The sequence below is a fragment of the Leptonychotes weddellii genome, chromosome 13 (genome assembly GCF_054177405.1).
Source record: "Leptonychotes weddellii isolate Sample4059 chromosome 13, ASM5417740v2, whole genome shotgun sequence".
Classification (NCBI taxonomy): domain Eukaryota; kingdom Metazoa; phylum Chordata; class Mammalia; order Carnivora; family Phocidae; genus Leptonychotes; species Leptonychotes weddellii.
The window spans coordinates 21,496,372-21,506,235 of NC_138381.1; the positions used below are offsets into that span (position 1 = coordinate 21,496,372).

A 9,864-nucleotide genomic window follows, 5' to 3' on the forward strand; every position below is an offset into this window, starting at 1 on the left:
AAAAAAAGAGTATTTTCCTACATATCTTCTTGCTGAAAGAAAGAAAGAAAGAAAAAAAGAAAGAAAAGAAAAGAAAAAGAGAGGAAAAATAAGAAAGTGTACTAAAATAGTTCACTTAAACCAGATAGGCCTCAAATGCCAAAAGCATCTGACAGTTACAATGCTTCCTCTGAGCATAACGAATATATACTTCCAGCAAAACAAATGTTCCCCTGGCTCCAACTTGACCAACATCTGAACCCCAAACTGCCATTTAAGGACTCCAGACTGGACAGAGATTAACTAAGAAAGAAAGAGCCTGCCTGAGTGAGTTTGAAGGGGGAGGAGAAAAAGGAAGACAATGAGGCAAGAGGGAGAAAGAAGGGGGTGGGAGAGGATAGGGGTGAAGAATCCAGAGGGGAGGTGGGCAACAGACACTAGAATGTAGATCAGAGGGCAGATCCCGTATGGTGCTATACAAAGGTATGTGGGCTCATACCTTCTTTCAGTGTGAGCTAACCCAATGCCTTTTTCAGTGCATATTGGCCTCGGTTGTAACTTGACTTAGCCATTGGTAAACTGAATTTATTGTTGGTATGTGGCAGGATGCCACATTAGCATTTTTCTGAGATGCACCAAGGCATTTCAAAAGTAACAATCACAATTAACACAATTTTAGTATAACTGAGGCTTCTGGTGCTAGCCTCATAGACCACCTATTTCAAACATTTGATACCATAAAAGAATAGGAACAGTTTATTATTATCATAAAAGAATAGGAATAGCTTATTGTAAAGTGATTTGTCCAGTGACATCAAGGCAAAAGTGTTCTCCAAGTAAGCCTTCCAGAGTTAATACACCAAACTCAGGCCCTGGTGGCAGGGAACCATAGATTGGGCAGAGGCTGATTTGAGATCTGGAGAATCCTGAAGCACTCTAGAAGTTTCCTCAGTATACTCTTTTGTTTTCTCTTTTTAGGCCTTGCTTTTACTGTCTTTTGACTTCTTGGAACCCCTTCATTTCCCTCCTTTCCTGCTGTCCGGGCTGCTGAGGCGCCCATAAGTGTGACCTGAGGCCTCTGCAGACAGAAGAACTATGATGGTTATTGAGTCATGACCTCACGCTGACCTTACAAAGGCCAAGTCAGACGTTCTGGGCCCTCTCCCTATCTAGTGCACAACAAAGCCAACACTGAACACCAAGACAATCTGTGAGCCCAAAACAAGTGAGACAAATAAAGTAAGTCAAAAATTGCTTCCCACACTTACCACAGTTTCAGGGAACACAAACATTTCATTTTTCAAGAAACCTGATTTTGGAGGGAGAAGGAATGGCAACCATAATGATCAAAGTTAGGAGATGCTATCACATGAAGAAAGCAGAGTACATGAATTCCCTTTCACTTGGGAACAAGAAAGTTTCCAGGGTATACATCATCCACAGAGAAGTGGAATACTAAACATCCCCTAAGTGAGAATGCAGTTACATTTACTGCCGTAGGAAAATGTATGCAATATAATTGTTCAGTTGGAAAAAAAGCAGGTTACACCTAGTATACCATTTATGCAAATGCACACACACACACACAAATACATCTGTACCATTAACATATCTACAACTACAAAAAAATTTACCTATAAGGGGAAATCAGGCTTTTCTTATTTTATGTTTCTGCTTTGTTTGAATTTTTACAATGAGCATGCATACTTTTTTTTAAAGTTTTTATTTATTTATTTAAGTAACCTCTATACCCAATGTGGGGCTCAAACTCACCACCCCAAGATCAAGAGTAATATGTTCCTCCAAGTGAGCCAGCCAGGCGCCCTGTATGTATACTTTTCATAATCATTTCATTATACTTTTGTAATACTTTTAATAATAATTTTTAAGGGAAGAAAAAGGCTTAAGCTCACTCTTTTTAAAACTATGAAAGAAATAGACATGACAAACCCATATTTGCTAATTAGATGCTTGCACATTAGGACCAAGGAAGCTTAAAAGAAGTGTGTTTAGATAAATAAAAAGTACTTCCTTATGAAACTCATAAAATATTATTACCCCAGGAGGAGTATAAGCTGAAAGGGTTTCAATGAATCAAATAATGATAGGTCCATACTGGGTTGAGAATAATCCAGATGAATTGAGGGTACTCCATTCCAGTTTGAGACTGGGGACATGTGAAATGCTACAGAGTCATAGATAATGTTTTGTGATTACCATCTTACCCTCCTCTCTGAGGCCAGGAATTTTCTTAGCCAATAAGAATTTAGTAAACTAAAGGTTCCCTTAGGCTTTATTTTATTTATTCTTTGTGAGGCTTAGCTTTGCAAAATGTTTACTTAAAACATATATAAAATAGCTATAAAATATTAGAGAAAAATATTGTAGCAAATAGATGTGAGGTGGTACTCCCAGCCCCTGCCTCTTGATGTTCATGTCCCTCTACAATTCCTTCTTCTTCAGTGTGGGTGGGACCTGTGACTTTTCTAACCAGTCAAATATGGCACAGGGATACAGTGTGATTACATTATGTTATAAGATTCCATTTTGCTAGCAGGCTTGCTCTTGAGTTTCTTTCTCCCTGGCTGGCAGTAAGGAATCAAGCTACCACAAAGAAAAACCCACATGATCAGGAACCAGAGGAGGCCTCTAGGAGCTGTGGCAGCCTTGGTCCTACAATTGTAAGGATTCTGCCAAAAACCCAAGTGATCTCTGAAGCAGATTCTTCCCCATTTGAGCCTCTGATGAGATCTCAGCCCTGGCCACCAAACACAGATTGCAATCCAGTGAGACCCTGAAGCAGAGAACCCAGCCAACCCAGGCCCAAACTCCCTGACCCACAGAAACTATGATAATAAATGCAAATAAGACACTAAATTTATAATCTGTTATGCAGCACTGATAACCGATACAGGTATTAAATAACAAAGACTTATCCCCACACCCAAACCTCTGGTACCCACACTTAAGTTTCTTGTTTCTGTTTTAATCATCCTACCACCTCAATCCCTACTGTCTAAAATGTGAAATATTACAGCCTCCACTCTAGCCTGTTTGTCCCTGAGAGTTCTCATGAAAGGAATCCCTCTGTGATCCAAGGGAAATAAAGCATAGTATCTGTCCTCACCTCAGGGTCTTAGGTTGATCTGTGTACACCTCAAGGCCATGAGTCCTAACTGATATGCATTAGTTCCTTCCTCCAACAGCTCTGTTCTTGACTTCCTATTTGGGTCTGGGACACCGTAACTGTAACTTGCAGTCCTTCACTTCTTCACATCCTAGACATTCAATCAGTCACCACCCACTGCTAGTTGTGTAAGTATTTCTTAAATTGAGTCTCTCATCTTCATCCTTATCCCTACTTCCTGCTTCAACAGCCTCATCCTCTCTTCTCTCAGATGAATGCAACTGCCTTAAAACTGTGTCTCTCCCAGGGTGCCTAGGTGGCCCAGTCGGTTAAGCATCTGCCTTCAGCTCAGGTCCTGATCTCAGGGTCCTGGGATCAAGCCCTGCATCGGGCTCCCCACTCAGCAGGGAGCCTACTTCTCCCTCTCTCTCTGCTCCTCCCTGAAGCTTGTGCTCTCTCTCTCGCTCTCTCTCTCTCAAATAAATAAAATCTTAAAAACACACACACACAAACAACTGGTCTCTCCCAGAGGCACCTAGGTAACTCAGTTGGTTAAACATCTGACTCTTAGTTTCGGCTCAGGTCATGATCTTAAGCCCCAAGTTGGGTTCCACACTCCGTGGGGAGTCTGCCTGAGATTCTCGGTCTCCCTCTGCCCTGCCCCCTGCTCACTCTCTCTTTCTCTCTCTAAAATGAATAAATCTTAAAAAAAAAAAAAACCAAGAAAACAAAAAACAAAAAAATGGTCTCTCCCAGTATATTTGCCATAGAAAAACTCCGTCCTAAAACACAAATCAGACCATGTCATTCCCCTGCTAAGAAACTTTTAATGGTTCCTTATTGCCAATAGAATAAAAAGGTCCAAATACGTTAGTAGACCATGGAGGACTTCATAGTCTGCCCTCACTTTTTCAGCATTTTTCTCTCTCATCTATCCTGGCCCACCACTCAATGATTTGGATGGTTCAATATTCCCTAAACATGTCACTTGTCTTCTGGAAATTCTATTACTTCTTGCTCACTTCATTGTCTGTTCCTTGAATGTCCATCCCTACTTTTCTCCCCGGAGAAACTTCTAATCATCTCTTAGATCCTAGCTCTACTGTTAACCATTTCTGGGATGCTTTCTCTGAACACACAGTTAATGTCCTCCTCCTTTGTGCTCCAAGAGTATTTAGAAAACAGTTCCACTGTTCTCTTTATCACATTACACTAGGTCTGTTTACATATCAGTTTCCACCACTAGAATAAGAGATCCTTGATGCTAGAACTAACTTTATTTTAGTCATCAATGCCACACACTGTGATGAATCACAGGAATAATTTCAATAACTATCATTTATCAAGACCTAGTAAGTGAGAAACACATACTAAGTGCTGAACACCTTATTCATGCATCAACTGAAGAGATATTTATTAGGCATCTACTAGGTATATATATGATCCTTGAGCTTACTTTATCATACAGGGAAATACACAGTAAACACAGAAACAACTATTTAAATAACAATTTTAGATACTGATGCTAAGAAATCAATAAAAATAGCACAAAGAAGCAGAATACCTGGGATGAACAAGGAATTACTTAACCCCAGAGGTTCAGGGAAAGCCTCTGAGAAGACGGTATTTGAACTAAGATTTAACTGACTGAGAGAAAACTATACAGTGAAGGGATTATTATATATAATGCTTATAACATCCCTTCTAGGTTGAGCTTTTATCTTCATTTTCACGATGAGGAAAATAAAGCTTAAGTTCGTTGATCTGCAAAGGCCACAAGCCAGGACACAGCTGGGACTGCAACCCAGGCTGGTCTGACTCTGGGCCAAGGCTTTGCACCGCTGTACTCCTTGGCCTGGTGGAGTACTCTGGTGGGCCTTTGCTCACACCATTGCCTCTAGCTGGCATGCTTATCTTCTCCCCAGCCCAGCGAATCCCTCCTCCTCCTTCAACAACTCATGGGTCACCTTCTTTGAGATACCTCCCTGATAACCCCAAATGAAAAAGAACATCTCACTCTCCTGAACATCTATTGCTCTTTGTATCCCCTTGTGATACTTACAACTATCTCCTGGTGGAAATAAGTATGTACACTGCTCCTTTGCTTCTGGAGTATCCATGTAATATGCCTCATGTATCTCACTCCATCCTTCACCCCCCAAGCTTATATAAATCCTTGCTCTCAACCTTTATAGAAAAACAAAAACTAAATAAATAAAATTCAGTGGGTGTGGCCGGATGCCTCAGGGCCTTCCAAATCTTGCCAGGGCTCTAGCACTGAGGTGGGATGCAACTGTCGGGGCTGTTTCTGAGCAAAAGGCCCTAGGAGAGCCAAGACAATGACTAAGAAATAGTCTTAATGAGATAGCCAAATGCACACTAACCTGCTTTAAGTTGGCTTTTCATAAGCTGTGTCTGAGTCCCCTCCCCGCAGTCAAAGAGCCAGCACTCGCCCTCACACCGAAGGACCAGAGCAGAGGCACCCCGGGTTGGGGATGGGTAAGCTGCACCCGTACCCAGAAATGTCACATCCATAGACATCTTCCACCCTGCAATGAAAAGATCATCCAGGGATTATTACACACCACTGCTCAAAATCACCAAAAACACATTCTTGTGAGATTTACTGTTATTTACGTTATCTATAAATATTTATAAAATATTCAGAAGACAGGATTCTTGTTCTTTAATAGTTTTCCAAAGAAATACCAAGTAAGATCTTAGTAACTCTTAGTGAGTTAAAACCACAAGTTACCAAACTTTGTATGACTGCTCACACACACAAAAACAAACAAGTTAAAAGACTGCAAAATCCAGTCAACGAAAAACTATAGTTGAATCTCAACTATCTGATATTCTGGAAAAGGTCAAACTATGGAGATGGTAAAAGTACCAATGGTTGACAGTGGCTTGGGGAGAAGGAGGGAAGGATGAATAGGTGAAGCACAGGGGAGATATACTAGTTACTAGGGGTGGAGGTATATATTACTTTTATGTTTTGGGAGAGTAAGCTGGCAACATATAGTACCAATAATAATGATGCTGCTAATAACAACACATTTTAACCCAGCAACCACGTTTTTTGGACTCTATCCTATAGAAATAAAGGACCTATATACAATGATGTTTCCTGTGGTACTTTTAAGATGGCTAAAATTTGGAAGCAATCTGAATATATTTCAATAGGGAAATGATTGAATATTTTATTGTACATTCATTCCATGAACTATTTATTCTGCAGTTAAGTCAGGTCTGTAAATGTTGTCCTGGAGGGATGACAATGAGAAAAGTTATAGATGGCTATGGCATGATCTCATTTTTACAATGCCCTGAACCTCTGCATTTACATAAGACAGAGAAGGTCTGCGTGGAAGGATACATACCATATTGTTAATATTGGTTATCGCAGGGGTGATTAAAATCGTGATGGTAGAGAGTGGTTAAGTTTTCTTTTAAATCTCTGGATTGGTTTTGGTTGCAATGAACAGTATTTGATGTTTTATTTTTTAAAAGATTTTATTTATTTATTTGGCAGAGAGAGACACAGCGAGAGAGGGAACACAAGCAAGGGGAGTGGGAGAGGGAGAAGCAGGCTTTCCGCTGGGCAGAGAGCCCGATGCAGGGCTCAATCCCAGGACCCTGGGATCATGACCTGAGCCGAAGGCAGACGCTTAACGACTGAGCCACCCAGGTGCCCCGATGTCTTTATTTTAAATGTATTTTATATTTAACTTATTTAATATTATTTAAAAGAAATGTGTCATAAGGCTGAACATACTTTTCTAACCACACATCACCTAATCTTTCTTACCATTTGGAGATACAGTCAGCCCTCCCACCCCCTCACCCCACACACACCTCACACTCACAGATGGTACATCGCTCCAACCCATGCACAGGTTTTAGGTAATTGCTAGTGTCCCTTCCATGTGTTACTCCACACTTTCACTTCCAAGATCAAGCCTTCCTCTGATAATTAGGTAATTTAATTTGCAGAGGCTTTCCTGTTGGGATTGCAGTTTGCAACAGAGGTGAGAATAACAGAATGTAGAAAGTTAAACATTTTAAAAGCTAATAAATGCAGAAGGAATAATAAAATATAATCACTTCACAATCCTTAACAAATTATGGATCTAGGCCACTGGTACAGAACCCTGGAGCATATTAGAATCACCTGGAGAGCTTTTAAACCGTATCAATAATTGGGCTCCATCCCAGAACAGTTAAAAAGGAAATTCTGCAAGTAAGACATGCATTTTAGTATTAAAAAAAAAATTCTTCCCCTGTGATTCTAACGTGCAGTCAGGTTTGAGAATCACTTGGTGAAAGGCTAATGGAGAACTACAAAGGATAGATCAGGCTGACCTGAATTCACTAGTCAAGTAGTCAGTCTTAAAAAAAAATTTTTATTGGGCGCCTGGGTGGCTCAGTTGGTTAAGCGACTGCCTTCGGCTCAGGTCATGATCCGGGAGTCCCGGGATCGAGTCCCGCATTGGGCTCCTTGCTCAGCGAGGAGTCTGCTTCTCCCTCTGACCCTCCCCCCATCATGCTCTCTCTCTCTCAAATAAATAAAATCTTTAAAAAAAAAATTTTTATTATGAAAAATTTCAAACACAAAAGTAGAGAGATTAGTGTAATGCATTACCATATAACCACCACTGAGCTTCAACAGTTATCAACTGATGGGCAATCTTGTTTGGTCTATATCCTCCACCCATTATCCAAGAATACTTGGTAAGTATTCATCCAAGAATACTTGATTAAGTGGTATTTGGTACTTCCATCAGGAGCACATGCTACTGGCTGTCTCTCTCTTTCTCATGTTAACAGCCACTAATGTTCATTGCCAGGATTCACTATTTCATTAGAGGTTGCCAAAAGGTGATATTCTCTCATGCCTCTGAAGTCATTAGCTGGCATCCCTCTGTAAATCCTCAATTATTTAGTTACCCTGCAGTGCAATCTGTACAGAAAAGGTCCATTGACCAATCTTAACACCACAAAGAGAAACAAGATCTTATCTGACTCCTGGTGTGCTGCAGTATGAAGTACACAATAACCCTATGAGGTTTTCTTGCCAAAAAGTAGAACCTGAATCTGAAAAAAACTGTAATCTAAACACCAGCTTAATAAAGGACACCACAGGGATGGAAGAAGCAAAATCCGGTATGTAGGAAACTTTACAGAACAAATGAACAGTTTTTTTTTTAACAAGTAAAATACAAGGGGCAAAAAAAATAGAGAAGCCATAAGGAGATTAAATGAAGTAGAAAAGACGTCAACCAAACGTGGCATGTGTAGTTTGTTTGGACCTCGATTTGGACAAACTGAAAAAGAGAATTGGGAGGAAAGGAGACAATTGGGGAAAGGTAAACGCTGACTGGATAAATGATAACATGAAATGCTTATTAAATTGATAATGGCTTTGTTTTAAAAAGAAGTTATTCTGTTTTATAAACATAAACAAGTATTTCGCAGATAAAATGGTACATTCGGATTTGCTTTCAAATAATCCAGTGAGGTGAGGGTTAACAGATGAAACAAGATTGATCTTATTTTCCTATGTTTGAAAGTTTCCATAATAAAAAGTTTAAAAATGAGCCAAAGAATCAAAACCCTTCCACCAGGTCGGGAAGGAATCAGAAATTAATGTATTTAATCAATGGTTCATGTTTTGTGACACGCTCCATTCGAGGCACCAAGAATTAAAAGTAACCAGACCAGATTTGGTCCCCGTATTCTTGAACATAAAGCCAGCCGCTTGCTTTCTCATGGTTATGCTCCACCCTGGATCAAGTGCACATTCCGGTCGAGAGCACAGCACACGACCACATACTGTCACCTGACACTCCCCGGGCCAGTGGTTCTCGTCCCGGCTGCACATCACAATCACCTGGGGACTCTGGGGACTCATGATCTGGAAGGCTTCCCAGATGACTCTAAAGGCGGCCAGGTTGAGAACCAGTTTCCATACAGGCAGCGCCAACCCTGCAATCACCCTGTGGTGCAGGGAGGGCGGATACTGCCTTCCTCCATTTTAGAGATGAAAGAACCGTGGCCCGGGAAGAGACAAATGGAGAGGCCAAGGCCGAGTCAGGGCCAGAGGCCAGGTCTCCGACCACCTGCGAGCCCAGGCTCTCCCCCAAGACAATGTCTGTCTCCCGAAGGAGGGGTGGGCGGCGGCAGGGGCGCGGGGCGACTGGGGGCTCCCGCCTCGGGGTGGGGGGTAGACAAGGCGCGTCCTCGCTCGCCGGCGCTCCCCGGGCCTGGGTCCTCCAAGCCGGGCCCGGCCCGCGAGTCCGGAGGAAGCCTGCCCGCCCGCGCGGTTCGGCCCGCACGGCGGACGCGGAGCAGGCGGCGGCGCAGACCCTGGCCCGCCCCTCTCCGGCGCGCCCTGTCCCACTCACCCACTCCCCGAGGCCCGCGGCAGGAGCCGAGGGAGGCGCAGGCCCGCAGCAAGGCCCAGCCGTCCACCGGGCGGCGCCGGCGCGGGCGGAAATGCGCCGCGGGCTGTGACCGCCTGTGGCTGCTCTAGGACGCGCCGGAGGTCCGCGCTCGGTGGTGCCCGGCCGGGCCAGCCCGGTGGGCTCGGCGCTGACTGCAGGCGCCCTCCTGGTCCCACTGGTCCCCCGTCCGCCTTCACTCGCCCGCACAATTCTCTGGGTGAGGTGGTAGTGGTCACCTGTGAGGACCAGAGCCCCCAAAGGGGAAACGTTTACTGTTCTTTTTGTTTTCCGTGTAATGTTTTCCAGCGTGCT

The 9,864-nt window shown here is 42.9% G+C and overlaps 1 protein-coding gene across 4 annotated transcripts in view; it reads right to left on the reverse strand.

The window, feature by feature from the left end:
• The window catches only part of ELAC1 (elaC ribonuclease Z 1), a 470,823-nt gene extending 461,161 nt beyond the window's left edge, over nt 1-9,662 (reverse strand). For 2 of the 4 annotated variants that reach the window (XR_014139591.1, XM_081801203.1), the window contains exons 1-2: nt 9,514-9,662; nt 5,491-5,655 (exon numbers count right to left, since the gene is read on the reverse strand). Coding sequence is in view for 3 of the 4 variants with exons in the window: in XM_081801203.1 (XP_081657329.1) it covers nt 5,491-5,647 (157 nt within the window). In the remaining variant the exon portion in view is untranslated. Of the gene's footprint in view, nt 1-5,490; nt 5,656-6,964; nt 7,111-9,513 lie in introns of all 4 variants that reach the window. The other 2 variants (XM_081801205.1, XM_081801204.1) reach the window with 2 other exon arrangements.
• Nucleotides 9,663-9,864: the final 202 nt, after the last annotated feature.